The following is a 20189-nucleotide window of genomic DNA, read 5'->3' as shown; positions in this document are numbered from 1 at the left end:
CGAAGCTAAAAGATGGATGAGCTTTCCCGAAGATCGATCAATTGTGAGCGAACAGAAGTACTCCCAATGATTATAAATTTTTTAATAACTAATTATCGAATCAGATTAACATAAAATACTACATACCTTCGATTTCAAACACAGATAACTGATACCTATTAAAACGTGATATTCCTCTCGAAATCAGTACATCTCTTTTAACGTGAAATGAAATATGATTTATACTCAGCATCGCTGCAACACTTTTTTTGGAGTTCTGATATCTCATAAAATTGTTAATCGAATTTTTATTACCCGAGATATTTCCCGCCGTCACGTTCACCCCTAAAGTGCAAATGGAGCGGAATGTAGAACCCAAACGATTACCGCGAAACGTGGAGATGGAGAGAAGACGGAGGATTTACAGAAATTTAAAAATTGAGGACATTTTGCGCGCCGAAGAGATTTCGTCAAAAGATATCCTCCCTCCATCCGCGGTTTTACCATTGCTCTCCCGTGAGAAAATATACGGATTATTCAGTACTGCACATATACTGCCGCTGGAAATCTTTGATGATGAGGATTATGACTGTAGGCGAGTAAACTAGATTTTTAAATTTATTTTACCTAATCCTATTACGTAATGGGTTAGTGATAGATATTATTCGATTGCTGGCCTACTGGATACAGACTTCTAATAAATGGGTCACTAAGCCTCAGGAGTTCTTCAGAAGAATAATTGAATGCTAATTATTAAAAAGAGAAGCACGATCGAAAGATCGTAATTTGCACTTTTCTTTACTTTATCATGTAGAACCATACTTTATGTTTCCTCTCACCCTTTGTGGAGCACTCTGCATATTAACCGAATTAATATTTTCTAACAGACATATGTATGTGGGCTTTAATTATCTACTTTTCAAACAGCAGAAAACAAGCACACGTCGAGTAATTTTAAAAAATAAAGGTATCTCTTACCACAGATAAATAAAGGTAAAACTAATACCAGAGGCATAAATAAAGTCGTGCAAATCTGATATTTCATTATTTTCACTGCTTGCAAAAATTTTGTAGCGTCAAAATTACATCGTGTTCTCGTGATAATCCTGCATAATAGGTCTTCTATCCTAGCTGATCAAAGATTATTTCTTGTTCACGTTCAAAGTATAGAGAGCTTTCGACAGCAGGTGTCAGAGGCTTTAATCGGTAATTCTATGTACTAAAATAAGAAGAAAATAATGATAAACAAAATTGCCTTTGCAGCTTCGTTTCCAAGTTATTAATAATAGAGAATACGTCTAAGACACATGAAATGTGTCTGACTTAGGACTTATTCTACTGACTTCGCTGTGTCTGACCTGACTAGTGCACGCCAGGAGTAGAATAAGTCTCAAGTCAGACATACTTCAAACGAATTTTACATATTTTTGCAATAATGAATAACTCAGAAGCAAAACCACAAACTCAATTCTATCATTCTTCATTTTCATCACAATTCGTCATCTACAGTCACCTCCTACAGTTTCTAAGATCTGTTGTTGAATACCCTGTATACACGTGTATTGATTTACTTACGATATATAATAGAACAACAGAAGACTGGATAAACTTAGGTATCATCGATGACGTACGTTATCCACTACCAGCCACCGTCTTCGTCCCTAGAGTTCGTCAGGACAGCAACAGATTCCGCGTAGACATTTCAAGCTTATATGGCTGGCATGACGCCGCTGTGACAGATTACGACGAAAAGAGGAAATTATGGACTGTGATCACGCTCGATGGACGTAAACGGAAATACTCGATTCCTAGGATTTACATTCGATTCTATGCAGAGGATCCTAGGGTTTTCGCGAAGCGGATGGTTGCAGCCATAGAACAGAGACGTATTGCAGAGGCTTCTATAAAGTTTGTGTTACATCTTTTTATGAAGTTGATTTAATATTTCAGTGTGTTTAATTGTTTCCTTTCTCTCTTTTTATATGTGGATTGTTTCTGCTCTGTTGTAGATATAACTTTTATTTAGACTGCATGCAATTAGATGGTATACTGAGCTTAAGTGAAGATCAGAAGGAAAGTATTATTCGTGTGCTAATGAAAGAAAATGATATGAGGAACCAAGGGAAAAAAGTGTTTACTGTAAGTTGAAATTTAAGTAACTAAGTGAAGACTACATTTTATAAAATTTACAGGAGAGCAGTTTTAAAGTATGGAATATTTTAAATTAATTTTATAATTAGAAAGTGCGTTTTTATTTGATATTTAGATTAACGTAGTGTTTTTCATCCCCTTGTTAAAAATATAAAAAACTTCACTTTCATTGCGCTACTTATTTCCTTAGCTCTTTACGAACCATTGGTTTTCAAGGTTTATCGATATATTTCTTTATCAATAATTAGTTTTTTCATATTATTTTTTAATTTATCTTCAATACTTTTTCTCTTTTGTCAAGTTATTTCTCTGTACACTTATTGTGAAAATATTTACATTTTGAAACGTTTAAAAGTTTCATCTTTCCCGCTCTTAAACTATTCATTGCCATACAAAACAGGAAATTGAGAAATATGGACTTGTTAAATATTCAAGTATAAATGCTGTATTCAACCTTGTTTGGTTCGTTTGTTCAGCTAATGGATGAAATCGCTCTGGATTATCAGCGTACGATGTGCGACCTCATGTGGAGGCAGATGATACAGCAGAATCCTCAAATGTTTAAGTTCATCACGTGGACGCCCTCCGTGGAAGAAGAGAAAGTGCCGGAAAAAGGAAAAGTCGAGACAAATATGGAAAATTTCCAGGTGATTTCTGTTCCCATCTCGTTTAATAACAGTTCAGCAACGAACTTCTACCGACCACGATTTCCTTTACCTTTAACGCCACATTAATGATGAGCGAAAAGTTTGTTACAAAGAGACTTACGTAAAGTTACTGAGACAACAAAAGTAGCAAGGCTACTTTGATATTTTGCTGCATAAATGAGGCCCACCCATTGAAAATAAGTCTTAAAATGCGGTAAGTCAACATTCTGACATTTATGAAGATTAATATTATGACAGTCTGTAACACTTTCGTTCCACGAGCAGACTTTTTGTTTGGCGTTTACTAAATCTTTCTTCGTTGGGTAATTAATAAAAACCCAGGAGACAACATTTTCCATTATTAGTGTTATACCTGGTAATGAAGAGATGTGCTCGCTGAATAATATATGGCTTTTTAAACGCTTGCTATTAATTTCTACACTGTGAAAACCATTAAGAATATTGTGGAAGTTGAAAGTTTCCATTATGCCGTTTGGTTTTGTTTGTTTCTATTCAATTAATTAAATGCTGTAAAAGTAATTATTTTTGAAACGTTGTTTCTATTGAATATTAATGTTCAACGTAACAAACGCGAAAGCTTTCTCTGTAAATGTAAAATATAAAATGTAAATATAAAAGAATACCTAAGAATATATGAAAATAATGAAAGAGAATGTTCGTCGATAATGAAAACGTCCTGTGCGCAAATGCAAAGAAAGTCGATGTCATATTTTAAAAAATTCAGCTTGTTAACAATCTAATAACAATTTTAATCATAGTTTCTATTGTTACCTCGCGTTTATCGAAGTTTCACGAACTTCATAATTTACTGCATCTAGTTTTATCACATCAGCATCGTATAGCGCCTCGACGCAACTAAATTAATGAGCTGTTGCCACAAAACGACGCGCAAGCTTCGAGTACAATATTAAAACGATCAAAAATTCTGATCGAATTAAGGCAACGATGTTCTAACTTAGGAGACGAAGAGGTTCAGCCACTGGATTACATTATACGTCCTCCAAGAAGTGTACGACGCTATGGCGTGCATTGTGGCGGAATGCATTCACGTGTCCCATATGAATCTATTTGCCTTCAGTTACGGTAAACAAATGACGCTTGCGGAATTCGAGGAGTTGCAGACTCAGACGACCACTGGGGTTATCAAATATCTGAAGGAGCCGTGGTTGGAGAAAATAGCGCAATCTGTGAGAATGTGCTTGAGGGACATCGGAAAGGGTTGGTTTAATCTAGACCAGAAAATCCACAGTGTTTACGACGTGATGAAATTAAAACGTTTTATGAACCTCACTACTCTACGGATGCAAGTGAGTAAAATTGGTTTAAAAAAAGGTTAAACTATGCGGCTGAATGTGCATGCAATCTGTTTAATTACTAAATATTTTCATTGTACAAAATGAGTAAACATTAATTACTAAATATTTTCATTGTACTAAATGAATGTATTTGATTACATACGCGGGTAGAATTTAATTATATCGTTTATGCGTATACAGAAGCAAGGCTGCATACATAAACTAATTTGGTTACTATTCAATTTTATGAACAATTATTGTAAATGAACCCGTTCCTGTCAACAATATTTTATTACAATATCGTATTACGTCAACTTAATATTACTTCGTTTAATACTTCGAGTTAATATTAGTTTGAATTTCAATTTTGCAATTATTTCAGTATTATACACAAATTGCTAAACGAATTATAACAAAGAAACCTTTTGGGTCAAAATTGACCAATTTTGACTGAAGATACCTCCGTGAAAAACTATTATACGTTCATGATTTTTCTTTTCAATTAAAGGGAAAAGTTCGAACTTTATGATGCTGTAAACGACATTGCCCAAAAAAATTTTAACAAGTCCCTATATTCTGTCAAATACAATTTTCAGTATGACAAACATGCCATCAGATTTAAGAGGCTACGGAAGTAGTGATGCATTATTCCTAAAGTCGTAGAATATCATTTTAAAGTAGACATCTCAGGCTTTAATTTTTTAAAAAATCATGATCCGACGATGATTTTTCACGGAATTATTGTTCGTCAAAGTTAGCCAATTTTTACCCCAAATTCTCCTATGTCACAACCCCTTTGAGCCAGTGTATTAACTTCTTAAAATCAAATTATTTCGTGTTATTTTCGTATAGTATGCCCTACGAATCCTCGTGGAAAATTCCATTAAGTTGTACGGCGAGAGTTTGGAGACACCTGCGCTGTGCGTTCTAAACGTGGAGGAATCGTTCGTTTGGGGGGAAGATCTTATCGAAACCCAATTTAAGCCTGTCAATAATCCTGTGTTCCTGACAGATATTCAAATGAATAGCGAAAAGGCATATTATTCAACCGATCCAGACATATTCGCCGTAAGTGCATTCCTTAATTCCAGGTCGATCAGCTTTTTGTTTCCAACATTCTTTATGGCAATCAATTACCTTTTTTCTCTAAAAGTTATTTCTATTTAATGCACCGATAGAACTGAAATAAATGAAAAGCTTTTAAATCACAAATAGCAGTCACTTTGCATAAATTTCAATAAATCGTTAAATCATAATTTCAAGAAAATCTTCCACTACTCACTATATTCTGTAATTTTCCCATATTAAGGAAACGATTATATCCTTATACGATAACGCGCTGACCGCCTGTCACCAAATCAGACAAATACATCCTTATCTACTCACGTCACTGAAATTCCCGGCGGATCTTTTCCTAAGCTCCGTTGGATTGCTCGAAGAGCAGGTGTGTGACATTCGAAATCGGATTAAAAAGGCATACGAAATGTCTACGATACCCTTGAACGCGTACGCAAAAGAGTATCACAGATTCTTAGACTTTTTCAATCTGGACGTCGCCACGTACATCGAGTAAGTTTCTAATTGCTTTCAATTTTCCAGGAAATTTTCATGAGATCATCTTCAATCTAAAGTAGAAACATCTACAAGGTGTAGCATATGTGGCCTTCGATATTTTAAGGGGTGATAAGGGATCCAAATTGGAGCACATCCAAAAGTATATTCAAAAATTAAATCCTTAAAGGTACTACAAAATGTATTAAGACTTTTTTGCTCTAGTTTTGCCCTTCAATATATTTGTAGAATTCCAGAATAATCGTTAGTTTAGCGTATAGGTATCTCAACTTTAAGTCACTATTATTGCAAAACGAAGGCAGATCGAATACTATATTCTGGAACATATTGTGCTGAAATTGAGTCCCCTACCACCCCTTAATTTATCGAACGCAACATTTGTCACAGCCTATATAGCGAAGATAGTGGGTGTAGAGTAGGATTATATGCTTTCTTTGTATGTTCATGAATAAAATATTGCACCAAGAAGGTTCTGAATATTCCATGTTCAATGGCGCTCGAACTATGAGTTCAATTCTCACTGTCACGAGAGTAAATTAAATTCCGTTTCGACGTTCAGGGAGTTCAAACAAGACGAACACCTTACCACGGCGGATATCAAGGACGAAATAACCCTTCAGCTCAAGATGAAAAGAAACTTAGAAGTTACCTTGCCCAACTTCATCTTCATCGGTCCATTCAGGGTCAACGTGAGGCCATTGAAGGATTTTCTCACAGAGAAGCGGCAGGATTGCGCCACAGGATTGCTCGTTATGCTCACGGAGAACCTACGGGCGGAAGTAGACCAAATCTTGGAGGAATACACGGAGATAAGGATCAAATTAAAAGAAGTGCCGCAGAGCATCGAACATATCTTCGAAATACGTGACTGGATGGAAACTATACCTCTTCGAGTAGGAGAACTCGAAGAGAGAATGGAGAGACTGAAACTGGATTTCGATGTGCTGGATAGCTTCTGGTGGAACCTATCTGACGACGACTTTGAAGCCAAATGGGAAGCCATTGGATCTCCCCTTCGAATAGAGATGGAGGTGGGCACCTAGAAAATGATATGGGTAGTAATTTCAATCAGATTACTTTGCAAAAATATCTAAAATTCGCGTGAAATGTGTCTGACTTGGGACTTTCTCTACTGGCACCACTGTATCTGACTTGATACTTATTCTACTGATATCGCTGTACCTAACTTTATACTTACTCTACTAGCATCGTTGTGTCTAACTTGAACCCTGTTCTACTGCTGGCGAACATTAGCAAAGTCAGAAAAATCAGTAGAATGAGTCCCAAGTCAGACACATTTCACGCACATTTTAGGTATTTTTCAACAATTAATAACTTGAAAACGAAGTCTGAAATGCGATTTCAACATTCTTGATCTTCATCTTATTTTAATACAAAGAATCAACCTTTCAAATTTCTAACACTTGTTGTTGAACACCCTGTATCTAATTATCTTGAATATTATTACATAAAGAGGGTTTCTGGTGTTATCTATCATTGTTAACAATGCAACTATTACAGTTAACTACAAGTAAAATTCTCGTAGGTAGATGAAACCAACGAGCGCTTCATCGACGAACAAGATAAATTCTATAAGATCCAAGTGCAAGATGAGGTTCTGCTATTGGAGAGGATAGATACTTTAGTGAGCAATGTTACGAATATCGCCCAGCAGTCAGACATCAACCGAATACATGAAACTGCACTCGACGTAAAACGAGTTTGGAAAGCGATGACAGACTGTCGAGAGATGGGATTGCTGCTGAATGAACGCCAAAAGTTATTCGGCATGAAAGTGGTACCGTTCGAGCATTTGTACAAGCTCATGAGGGATTTCGAACCTTATAGGAGCCTGTGGGTCACAGCCTCAGGCAAGTAGTAAATCGTTCAACCAGTAATAACATCTCTACTGAGTTTTAGTGCCCCCTATCTAATCTGCAATATAATACTGTTTCGAAAACAATTTGATGTAGTGTAACGATCAAAGATTAAGCTTGCATTTCTCGAGATACAAATTATGGTACCAATGTTGTTAGAGATGTGAAACTACTTCTATAGCTATCTTCTCCCTTTCTTTTTTTCTTTATCCCCATTTTTTTCTTGTCCCCATCTTCTGAAAATTCCGAATCAGGACCCCTAGGGGGCGATATTATCCTTGTTGAGGAACCCTGATTAAAGTTTTAATAATTATATCTTTATCAATAATTAAGTGATAGGCAAGGGTTTCGTGTACCTAATTCTCTGTGTACATATTAAATAACAGTTTTCATGGAATTGACTTTGCAGATTGGCTCAGGTGGGTCGAAACATGGATGGACAATCCCTTAATGAACGTTGATGGTACCCAAATAGACACGCTGGTAGTTGAAATGTACAGAGTGATGACTCGATCTATCAGAGCATTCCAAGAAGCTGAAAGCGAGTTGAAATTTTGATGAAGCTATTACAAATAACTCATTAGGGAGTGATTGTTTTATTCCAGCCTTTTCTGTTAAACAGAAATACAAGAGGTGGCGATAACAATAAGGGACCAAATAGATGAATTCAGACCCTATATAGGATTGATACAAGCGCTTCGCAATCCAGGAATGAAAGAGCGTCATTTCGAAGAATTGAGCGCGCAGACTGGGATACAAATGTCCCTCACGCCAACGATGACATTTAGGACTCTATTGATGCTTGGTATAGAGCAATTCGAGGAACTAGTGAAAATAGTCGCTGATACGGCTGCCAAAGAGTATGCTACCGAGCGAACATTAAATAAAATGATCGCTGAATGGGAAACAGTCGTTATGGAAGTACTTCCTTATAAAGCTACGGGTAAATATTCAACCCTTTATGCGATCAGTATTTGGCTATGTCCATTTTTGAAACAGATTGAGACATTTATTGAAATTTATTTTGATAGCCTTCCTGATTTTTCTATATTGAAGACCATTCTATTTTCTGAAAGCTGACTTAAACTTTCTACAATTTAAACTGAAAATCGGAATTATCAGAAAACCCATAAGTATTTCAAAATTGTTTCGAATAGAAACCAGTTTTGAAATTACGTTCCTTATTTCTTATTCTAATTTTAAACTAGAGCAGTAGTGATTAAATCTTATCATGATAAAAATTATCTTTCGCCTATTAAAAATACTCCAGAGCTGCATTTTTCATTGAAACAATATTATGTTAAAATATTGTAATTGGCTATCACATAAGATTATTTTATTTTTACTATCCCGCCTTTAGTATAGAGTCTATCTATACTGTAAAGGATGAAGGAATCTTTTATCGAATTATTTCCAGGTACCTACATTATAAAGGTTGCAGAAGAGACGATGATGCTCTTAGAAAATCATATCCTCAGCGTTCAGCAGCTCAGCTTTAGCCCTCTAAAGACTGCTTTCGAAGATGAAATCAATGAATGGGAGGAAAAATTGAAGTTAACAGAAGACGTACTCCTTCTCTGGTTAGAAGTACAAAGGTAGGAAATGAAGTTATAATACAGGCATAACATAGGGTAGGTATTGGTGATGAAAAAGCAGATCATATGCAGGGATTGGATGTACCTGGAACCAATATTCACCTCAGAAGATATCAGCACGCAATTGCCAATGGAATCGAGGAAATACAACGCCATGGAACGTAATTGGAAACGTATCATGAAGAATGCTTTCGAGAATCCTCACGTAACTATAAATTTAATAGACTTCTGTACCTTTTATATGGAATGTTGCTATTCTGGACCTTCAAGAACACTGCTGGGTAACTTTTGAAGTTCCTTCGCGAACACTTCGCTTTATCTTTGTTCCAAATCAGAAACAGTAAACATTAAGATCGGAAAAGTAGACTCTTCCATTGAAATGCAAAGAAAGTTATCCAAACATTTGAAAAGGATCAAAGTTGACAGTAACTTTGTAAAAGAAGGGTCTCTTCCTACGTGACTGAGAACCAGAGAGGTGGTCTTGAGGAACCTTTGGAATTTAAACCGAAAATAATGTTTCTCATAATTTCAGATCATCAAATTGTGTCCAGACATTACCCTGCTCGAAAGTCTGCAGGAATGTCAGAGCCTTTTGGAGGTGGTCCAGAAAGGTCTAGCCAATTACTTGGAGGTGAAACGAAAGGCTTTCCCGCGGTTCTACTTCCTCAGTGACGATGAGCTGTTGGAGATCCTGGCTCAAGCGAAGAACGTGCAAGCTGTGCAGCCTCACCTCCGCAAGTGCTTCGAGAACATCCAACAGGTGAGGTTCGAGAGCGATCTACAGATCACGAGGATGTACTCAGCAGAAGGCGAGGAAGTGATATTCCGTCCACCGATGTATCCTGAGAGGAGTGTCGAATTCTGGCTGGGAGATATGGAGAGAGTGATGCGGAACACTCTCAGGGAAATCATCGGCGAGTCCCTGGGGCTCATGGAATCGATACCAAGGAAAGAATGGGTGTACATGTGGCCAGGACAGGTGACACTTTGTGGCGGTCAGACTTATTGGACTGCACAAGTCGAGAATGGGATCAAGAATAATACTCTGATCGAGTATTACCATGAACTGCTGGGACAGGTAGGCAACTACATTATTCAGCTAGGAATTATACAGTTTCGATTGAATTTCTATGAACGCAATAGTAATGATGCTTCTGAAGTCTTGGAGAGCTTAAAGCTAAAGTATTTTGCTCGTTGCTTGAATCATTTTTAGCCCTTTGGTAGAACTAAACAAGTCCTTCTGACTTTTTATTTGCATAATGGTTATCAATCTGGTAGGTGACTTAATGCTCAGAGTATTTAAGGATGAAAGCATGATTGCCTGCACTTTTCATTAACTGAGAAACAACGTAACAAGTGAATTTATTTTAGATTGCCAATCTGTGGAACGCTCAAATTAGAATTTATAAATTTTTCTTTTTCTCATTCACTAAATTTTAAATGTAGCTCGATGATCTACGAGAATTAGTTCGTCGCCCCCAAACTGATATCCAGAGGCTAATGTTGGAAGCAGTAATTGTGATCGAGGTGCATGCTAGAGATGTTCTCTATACACTTGTTCAAGGAAGGGTATCGAATGTAAACGATTTCGATTGGATATCGCAACTTCGATATTATTGGGTGGATGACAGCGAACTTAAAGTACGAGCAGTGAATGCGGAATTCCAATATGGGTAATTTACTAACATGTTTAATTTTTACTCAGAACACCTACACTCTTGTACAACTATTTACATGCAGAAACAAGTATTATTATTACAATATTCTATCTGAATACTTTTAGAAAAATTCTTATCCTTATAACAAGAACAACCACTGTTAAGTTTTAGAATTTCACCTATAAGAACGCACTCCAATGCTTAAAAAACAGACTTAATATATTTGCACTCATACTATCAAAAATGTAATATGTGTAATATGACTATTTTCTTTAAAAAATTGAATCCATGGAAGAAGAATTAAAAAAGCTAAGATAGATATTTTTCTTTTTTCTAAAAAAGCTAAAATTGATAATGGTCATTTTTATACCAAATATAAAATTGGTTTTTTGTAAAATATAAATTTAAAACACAGATTTTCTGTGTTTTAAAGATCCTGCGATAACTAGATAGCGAGAAAGCTGTTTTTCCGCCGATTACTATCTCAAAGACGTAGAATTTAACTCTCGTCTCCTGGTGTACCATTATTTCTACCTAGATAACGTTTATTCCGATTCTAATTTCCCAAAGATACGAGTACCTTGGAAACACTGGAAGATTGGTTATCACTCCTTTAACCGATCGATGCTATCTAACCCTTACTGGTGCCCTGCATTTGAAATTCGGCGGTGCACCCGCTGGTCCAGCTGGAACAGGGAAAACGGAAACGACTAAAGATCTTGGAAAAGCCTTTGCTATTCAGTGCGTTGTCTTCAACTGCTCCGATCAACTAGACTTCATGTCAATGGGAAAGTTCTTTAAAGGTCTTGCCAGGTAATTAGTCCGAGCTTCACTTTAGAATTCATCTCTTCTCCCTCGAATATCCAAGCTTTAATTAATTACGTCGATAAAGAATTGTATTTTGATTCATATTTCGTAATTAATACGGAATTTGTAATTACGAAGTGTTTACTGCATCCAGTGCAGGTGCATGGGCATGCTTCGATGAGTTCAATAGAATCGATATTGAAGTGCTGTCCGTGATTGCTCAGCAAATCATGACCATTCAACAGGCACAACAGATGCGAGCTGAAACGTAAGTTTTGAAAAATGTGCAAGCATTACAATGCATTTGAAATCTTCTTCCACCAAGTTCATAAATTTTAAGCTTCCTTGAATTCTTGTCACTGATAACGAGACACCAGAAACTCCTGTAGCTTTCTAAAAATTTTGAATGATTACTAATCTATAGGAAATGTTAGGAATAGGAGGAAATAGTTACGTCAAGGAATTATATCATTTCCAGGTTCGTTTTTGAAGGAGATGAAATCGTGTTGAAGCCTTCCTGCGCGGTGTTCATCACCATGAATCCTGGTTATGCAGGTCGCACAGAATTACCTGATAACTTGAAAGCTCTCTTCCGTCCTGTTGCCATGATGGTACCAGACTATGCTCTCATCGCTGAAATTTCACTCTTTTCTTACGGTTTCTCTGAGGCGAAATCCTTGGCTGGAAAAATCACGACAACGTTTAAATTGAGCTCGGAGCAGTTGAGCACACAGGTAAGACTAAATTTAAATTCTGAGTCTATTCTAGTTTGAAATCGAAATCTAATAGTTTAAATTCTATATATATTCTAGTTAGTCTATTGTTGACTTGAAGAATGCTATTTCATTTATATGTAAATTCTATCTCTAGTTTACAGTGCTATTAAAAGCTCGCGAATTCGTCTTCTTTTTTCTATTTTGATTTGATGAACTTATCTCTATTAAAATTAAGCTGAGTCTACATTGTGTAACATAACGCACTAGATAATAAAATTGTAAAATTTGTTACATATTTTCATTTTGTTATACATATAACAGAAAAAATTTTGTTCTGTTTTTTTAATAAATTTGATAACATTGTTATATAACGTGTTATATTGTACAACAGTGTAGACCAGCTTTACAAGGTAACATTTCTCGCCACGTCCTCTTTGACTCGAGTTCCAGTTCATACAAACACTTTAAAATTTATACCTCTCGACGATGGTCTATTCTCGTCCAGGATCATTACGATTTCGGAATGCGGGCAGTGAAGACGGTGATAGCCGTAGCAGGGAATTTAAAAAGGGAACAGAAGGATCTGAACGAGCAGCAGATTTGCTTACGAGCTCTTAGAGACGTGAATGTTCCAAAGTTTCTGAAAGATGACTTAACGTTATTCAATGGTAAGCTAAGTGAAAGATCCGTTTGGTAAATTAAAATACATCCATAGATTTTTTCATGTTTAGAAATTTAAACATAGAATATACTTACAATAAAGAGGGTGCTTCGAGCATTTAATTGAAGTGTAATAATATATTTAACAGTTTTATATGAACGTACGATGGTTATTATTTTCTAATAATATACTCTTTCTTTAATTAGGTATTGTGTCTGACCTATTTCCACGCTTAGAAGAGAAACACGTGGACTATGGGATCCTGGAAGCAGAGATTCGAGCTTCAATTGTGAGGATGGGCCTGGAAGAGATAAATGGTATGCCTGTTTCACTACCATGAAAATGTGTTCCTATTGATTTATCTGTGTTGGGAGTAATAAGAGTGGAATTTCATTGCACTGAATTTGCCTGATAACGTGTACGACGTGCAGGATTCCTCTGTCCAGTTATTATTTTATATTGCCATGAGATGAGAGGTAAAGAATGAAACATTAAATACTCTTCATTATTCGAAACACGTTTTGGAGATAAAATGACAAGTAATATAACAACAGTTCCTCAAATTGAAATACTCTTCCGTCTTTGTAAATTTGCTTTTCGTCATGGAAATGAATTCGTTTGCATTAATAAAGGAATATGACATTTATTTCACTTGTTCATTTACATGAACTTGTTCATTTCATTTACATATAAGAATTTTAGTTTGCTTTAGAACTGCGTGAATGGTCCTTTCTTTCAAGTTTCTGTGTGTTAAAGAGACATTAGGTATAGCCATCATAGTACTTGTATTAATCTTTTGTCTTTTCAATTGAAAAGGCATTAATTAAATTCAAATTTAGGCTCTGAGTAATGCCTATAGGCGGTCTTTAGGAACACCCTGATACATATGACATATTTCAGGGCTTTGAATAATCGACCTCATTAATTTCAAGTACTTAGTCCAAGTACATACATATGTCAGAGAAATTGTAGCCTCGATAATAATCTTCGTAGTGAGTCATAATTCTAATTTCGAATGTCTTTCAGTATGGAAAATTATTCTCTAATCTATCATAAGTCACAATCTCTATACTTGCTCTATTAAAAAAATTAAATTTGATTAAATTTTAATTGTAAAATTCAATTTTGTCTCTTTTGTTGCAGAGTTCGTGAGAAAAGTTATCCAGCTATACGAAACGACAGTGGTACGACACGGATTAATGTTAGTGGGTCCAACTGGGTCGGGGAAGACGAAGGTAAGTGCTTTTCGAAAGACAAAGCCACCACTCGAATTAATGCAAGTGTAGAAGTTCCCGATCATGGGATTGCGCGTAATTAAAAATTTCTCGGTGAGATGTGACGCACCCTATTCATCTTAATTGCTTGTCGCCACATAATCCAGTGACACTTTTTAGTTACCGACAGACGAAAAATAAAAGTCCTTCAATATGAAAAAAAATAGGTGGCAGATTTTTTTGTTTGAAAAATATCTTGAGAATCTATAAAGTAATAATTATGATAAAGAATCTGTTTGAAAGATCAAATTGCGAATATTTTAATATTTTTGTAACATTGAATTTATCGTTTTTATACGTACGTTACAATTCTGTAAGTAAGCAACTTCAGTTTCAACATTGGTATCGACAACACTGTACTCAGCAATTAGAAGACTTCTCGATATCGAATGACTATATATATTTGTGTACGTGAAATAGCTACAAATAACAAGCAGTTTCCCTTTATGACATACGTCCAGCCCAGTGATAGAATAACGTTAACTAATAGAAATTGTTTGATGAACATATCGATTCCATTTCTTTTCTTATTTTCTACAACAGTTTGGAGTAGTAATCAAAAACATGTTACTCGTGTATTTGTTCGTAAATTCCCCAGTCGTGCAACCGTTTTAATTAAACTTGAAAATATTTTCTATTTGTTTGTTTGTCTGCTATGAAATCACAGAGTATATAAAATACAAAAAATATTCTGGGAAAAACTTTGATATTAGATGGAATTTTCATATGTTGGTTCGCTTCTCGTTTCAATGTTCGTATGAAACATCATCCTCCTTCTTTGCCCTTAATTGTCTATGTGTATCAATATTACGATTGTTTTCCTTAACCCGAAAGTATCTCGAAAATATCTAAAAGGGTAGATTCGATACCTCAGAAAATCACTATTAGGAGAAACGAAGTTACATCCCTCATTAATTGCATCTCCAAGATATTGTGTTTCCGGAGTCATATTGCTATTTCCCCTATAAAGGAAGTTCCATTTTATTCCTGGATAGAATTGCTACCGATACTATTTTCTTTAGCAAATATACTGAATGTGTCAGTCAATTTCTGCAACTGTTCAATAAAATACTATAACTCGGTTAGTTGCCTAACTTCCAATGCTCGAGTCGCCTTTTCCTCTTTGAAACTTCAGAAAAAGGAGTAATCAGGGCAGTTCCTGCAAACTTTTTGGCGGAAGGTAATCTTGTACTTCTTTGATATGTTCCTCAAGTTCTTAGGTATATAGACATCGTTCTCTGTAACTAAAAAATTGAAGAAAAGGAAGAACTACACTGAATATTATTCCGAATTTTTTTCATTGTTACGATATTCTAACTTTTCCCTATAGAGAAACATTGGAACAAAGAGACCAATTCCTGGAACCTTTTGATTCACCAAATTAAGTCAAAAATCGTTCGTATGCATCGAGGCTTAATGGAAAACTAGTAACAAAGCTGAATTCATTGTTCTATGGCTTCCAGAATCGGAAAATGTAAAATAAAACCTATTAGAGACTCCGTTGGTCCAGTGGACATATTCTGCCCAGCGGAAGCTCTTGTGCAAATACATTTTTGCTAGATTTCTTTACTGACATACAGCATACCAAAAGCATACCAAAAGAAAAACATACTCTCGACACCAAAAAACGTTCGTTAAAACATTTGTTCATAAAACAATTAGTTTATAAGAAAATTCAGGTGACCCAGTTGTTTGACTCACCCTGTATATTTGTATACGTAAGTATATATATCCTGAAGATGCAACATCAATCTTCGCGAAATCCTAAGTTCGGGAACCTCGCAGTTTTCTCAATAGGGACACCTGTAATTTCTCTAAGCATTCGTAATAGTGGGATACACACAATATGTACTCAACCTAAATGCATTGCACTCCATGGAAATGGCAATATTGTGTGGGAAGATCATTCTACTTGGTGGCAAACAGGAGGAGAGTGTTCGCCGTCTAATCAAAGGGGATGAATTGGGACCCAAGAACACCTCACTCACGATAGATAGGCTAAGCTATTGCTATGGGACGCGTAAAGACAAATATGGGATCAGCAAAGGAAAATCGTTTGCATAAAGAATGCAATTCCGAGGCGAATAAGCTGAAAGTAGACACCCTGCAATCGAATAAAAACAGAAGACGTAGTTTCTAACAAGAGTCATGAGATTCTGAGACGCGAAATAGGAAAGGGTGAACGAACTTTTAGAGCGTGTTGCTTTGTACGAATAGCTTCATGTATTGCTTTACTCAAAATGAGATTGTTTCAAGTAAGAGACATAATTGAACTTTATTTCTTGAGGTGAGGGATGTATAGAATGGAAGATGCTACAAAATATTAATTACAAATCTGAATTTTATGTTTCTAGTGATGAGGGTTGATTTCTAGGGTAAGAGAATTCTGAAAATTAGGTTTGAGTAGCATGCAATGATAATTTTGAACTAAGTTTCAAGCATAGGAAAACAGGAATTAATAAGGTAAATGTCTCAGTAGTCGACTATGTCACAACTCCTAAATGTTAACGCTAAGTTTAACTATTGAGACGAAATTCAAATATCGGGCATTTTCAGGTTGTCTACTTTCTGGAATATTTGATCAGGTATTGAGGTATTTACCTTATCTACTTAAAAATTAGGTAGTATCAAGACAGAGGGATAGAAAAATAGTCCATAGTTAACACTGTTCATTTTTTTTTATTCGCAGTAGTAAACTATAATTACAGTTTCTAAGTCTATACATCGGTAAGAGTGCTGTTTCAAGGTACATACATATTTAGTAACTTCTACCGTTGGATGAGGTATTTTAATGAAGCATTTTGATGCTTCGATAGTAACGAAAATATTTTAGAGAAATCACTTGTAAAACTCTCGTTCAGAGTTCTATTTTATTTCCAGTTCGAAATGCTTCTTGGGAAAGTAATAAAAATTTACATATTCTGTACAATAATGTCGCTGGATACACTGCTCGAAGCAATCAGAGGATCACTTTAATGTACCATCTTGTACAATATTGAATCTTATTATTAGAACAAAGAAATTTAATATGTAATTATACAGCGGATTCTTGCGCTTTAAAAAATTTGCCTGACAAATGACTGGTTCTTCTACTACTAATACCTTTTTAAAGCTATTTCTACTTCTTAATTGAAAGTACTTGCAGTTGAAAAAACAGAGTATATTATAACATTGATCTTAAGTTTAAGTGGTCCAGCCAAGGACATTTTGAGATCATCGATGCAAATATTCAAGCATCTCGAAGCATCTTGAATCATCCTCAGCTGTACTACTTAAAATAAATGAAATGGTTTCACGTCACAGTCCAATCGGAATTCAGACAACTTTTTACAGAGATAGAACAATCGTCCAAATAATTCTATTTAAGTATCTCAGCATTACTATATAAGTCTCTCTGAAACATGTATAAAATATTCAAATAAGAGCTATAAATACTGTAAAGTATACTTAAGTAACAAATGCTTTTCCAATTGCATCGGGCAGAGTCATACTAATATTACTGATCGTGAGATCTGACATAGCTGTAATTATACTCTAAACATTAATTTATTCTCACAGTAGTGCACGTATTTACATATACTATCGGTGTCTAAAAAAAAAGTGATACATCACGGACATGAATTACCATTAATCGCTAGCGATCGTAGGTACTATATTTGTACGCATAAACTTACAAAATTCATATATACATATACGTAAACGCTTTGAAGCTATGTTGTCTCGTTTAATATTCTGTTACACGGTACACATAAATACTCTGTTGTATTAACCATTACGCTTCAGCATGTACAAGTTTCATCGTACACATACTGCTCGACATCAATTATTCATACATTTAGGTACACTGCGCCCGCTATACATAAAATATGCTTTTTCACATTCATTATATTTATTATAGTTTCATAATATTAACAACATTGTGTCTATAGTAACGTTTCGTTGCGCATCTATACAAAGGAACGAACATACCTAGAGCAGGTATCGATAACAATTAATGAGCCAGTGATGATGCGGGACGTGAATAAGTTTCATAAGCTCATTAAGACTTATTTATAAAATGGATTATATTTCATTATTATTACGAACAATAAGTACCTATTTTTTCTGCTGTGGTTATCTAAGTCTGATTATTTAATTGAGCCATGTTCCGAGTAATGAAGTGCTAGGTACTTAACTTACAAGTACTGTTAACACAAACGTGAAATCGAAATATATTTTGGCAAACTCAATATTGATCTTTTTCAAATTATTTATGACGCAGCACTCGAGACGAAATGAGCGTTCAAGTATTTTCATCCCTGGATTTCGACGTAAACTTCTCGATACTCGAATTTAGAGCCGCATGAAACTTGGAACGTTTTCAGTGTGATCGAACAAATCGGGACCCGCCACCTTTAATCGAATTTATTATTGCCCCATCTGTACTTTAATCTCCTATGTCTCATCTGTTTCCCCGCAGGGTCTCGAAAATATTAAACTCCCCTGTGTTCCCTTCAGTTCACCAAAGAAATGCTTCGTTCCCGTCTTGAATAGAATATTTCGGATGGAATAATCTCAGACTCCAAGCTGTTACTGTAACGCTTTTGTCGGAGATTTCTTGTTAAATATTTTTAGACTGATGAGAGATTCGGGCTAAAAATCGAACTGACAAAACGCTTTCAAAGCTATCGACTTGCCTGACACATGCGTGTTTGTAATGCGTGTCATCTGTATACCAACTCAGAGTCAAGAAATATTTGGTGAAAATGTACGATTTTCTCATCGTTGATGTACCTCTTTAATTATTTTTTGGGAATCGCTGTTCTCCTCTTTTATGGGAGAGAGTATTTAGAAAATAGGTAAATACAGTAGTAACTAGTAAAATTGTAACACTGGCTAAAAATACTATTTATTGAATAAATACATATAAATTCTTGTGTGAACCTGATTTCTGTAACTTGTAGAGACAGAAGTACATTAAGAGTTAAGACTACTCGAATAATTTGTATCTTAAAAAAATATATATATACTGGAAGCCATAAATACATCAAAAGTTCAATTCTAAATGTTTACAGTAGGTGAAAAATGTACAAATGATGTTATAAAGACGCGTGAAATTCTTGTGAGATATTTGTTATCTGAAAGATTCCTAAAAGGAGCTTAAGAGTTGTCAAATATCTGCTGCTGAGATCTCAAGCACCTTATATTTGGCTCTGAGCAGTCAAGAATATCAAGAATTCCTGAAAATAGAAAGTTTGAAATTTTCACGAATCTGTTTCTGAATGTTTAATAACTCATTATCAAAATTAAAAGGATCATAAAGTGTTAAAGGTCTGCAGCATCAGATATTAGTTTATTATTAAAGTCCTCAAACTCTCAAGAATTATTATTAGACCTAGAAGTCTCAGAGGATTACTTCCAAAGCTTTGAGAACTTATAAATCTGTAAAGTACATGTCGAACTTCTAGGAATCCATCTTTGATCCTTCAATATGCACTGTGTACCTTGCTGGTCACTTCCAATATTCCTCAATTTCAATAGCTAATTCCAAGCTTGCAAGGATACTCAGAATTCATTACGTCATAAAAATATCTCGTGAATCTCGACACTCTACAGTAGTAGCCATTGAAATTACATCACCTCACAAATATCTATGTTTCTGGTTTAACTGTTACATGAGAAGTAATCGTCTGTGTTATTTGTCATCAACTTAATTTTTTTTCCTACTTGAAATGTTGATTTGTATAATAATTTGGATATATTTAGCTATCACGTTTATAATTACTTTCATATTTAACAAATAGCAGTGGGTATTTGTAGCAAGTGTTACAATTTCATTACTGTATTACCAAGATTTCAAAGCCATCCAACTTACGATTAACTTTACTGGTTCTGAAAACCTCGACAGTCTTTCTTTTTACAAACCCCACCCTGATATCGTATCAGATTCCAAGCTA

At 35.3% G+C, this 20189-nt stretch overlaps 1 protein-coding gene across 1 annotated transcript in view; it reads left to right on the top strand.

The window, feature by feature from the left end:
* Positions 1-335: 335 nt before the first annotated feature.
* LOC143177362 (dynein axonemal heavy chain 1) overlaps positions 336-20189 on the top strand; it is an 89861-nt gene continuing 70007 nt past the window's right edge. Inside the window, exons 1-35 of the mRNA XM_076375236.1 lie at positions 336-574; positions 1567-1887; positions 1930-1932; positions 1989-2118; positions 2172-2186; positions 2246-2251; positions 2347-2441; positions 2486-2564; positions 2607-2777; positions 2810-2877; positions 2923-2991; positions 3063-3100; positions 3143-3153; positions 3236-3278; positions 3376-3383; positions 3448-3501; positions 3557-3574; positions 3617-3634; positions 3758-4105; positions 4946-5161; positions 5403-5662; positions 6225-6696; positions 7212-7536; positions 7952-8083; positions 8165-8485; positions 8960-9137; positions 9210-9342; positions 9670-10215; positions 10584-10810; positions 11366-11608; positions 11757-11870; positions 12081-12336; positions 12824-12986; positions 13186-13296; positions 14123-14214. Of these exons, the coding sequence (XP_076231351.1) occupies positions 336-574; positions 1567-1887; positions 1930-1932; positions 1989-2118; positions 2172-2186; positions 2246-2251; positions 2347-2441; positions 2486-2564; positions 2607-2777; positions 2810-2877; positions 2923-2991; positions 3063-3100; positions 3143-3153; positions 3236-3278; positions 3376-3383; positions 3448-3501; positions 3557-3574; positions 3617-3634; positions 3758-4105; positions 4946-5161; positions 5403-5662; positions 6225-6696; positions 7212-7536; positions 7952-8083; positions 8165-8485; positions 8960-9137; positions 9210-9342; positions 9670-10215; positions 10584-10810; positions 11366-11608; positions 11757-11870; positions 12081-12336; positions 12824-12986; positions 13186-13296; positions 14123-14214 (5523 nt within the window). The remainder of the gene's footprint in view (positions 575-1566; positions 1888-1929; positions 1933-1988; positions 2119-2171; positions 2187-2245; positions 2252-2346; positions 2442-2485; positions 2565-2606; positions 2778-2809; positions 2878-2922; positions 2992-3062; positions 3101-3142; positions 3154-3235; positions 3279-3375; positions 3384-3447; positions 3502-3556; positions 3575-3616; positions 3635-3757; positions 4106-4945; positions 5162-5402; positions 5663-6224; positions 6697-7211; positions 7537-7951; positions 8084-8164; positions 8486-8959; positions 9138-9209; positions 9343-9669; positions 10216-10583; positions 10811-11365; positions 11609-11756; positions 11871-12080; positions 12337-12823; positions 12987-13185; positions 13297-14122; positions 14215-20189) is intronic.

Source organism: Calliopsis andreniformis, chromosome 3, assembly GCF_051401765.1.
Source record: "Calliopsis andreniformis isolate RMS-2024a chromosome 3, iyCalAndr_principal, whole genome shotgun sequence".
Lineage (NCBI taxonomy): Eukaryota > Metazoa > Arthropoda > Insecta > Hymenoptera > Andrenidae > Calliopsis > Calliopsis andreniformis.
The sequence above is the reverse complement of the archived record's forward strand: the minus strand, read 5'-3'. Positions and strand labels throughout refer to the sequence as shown.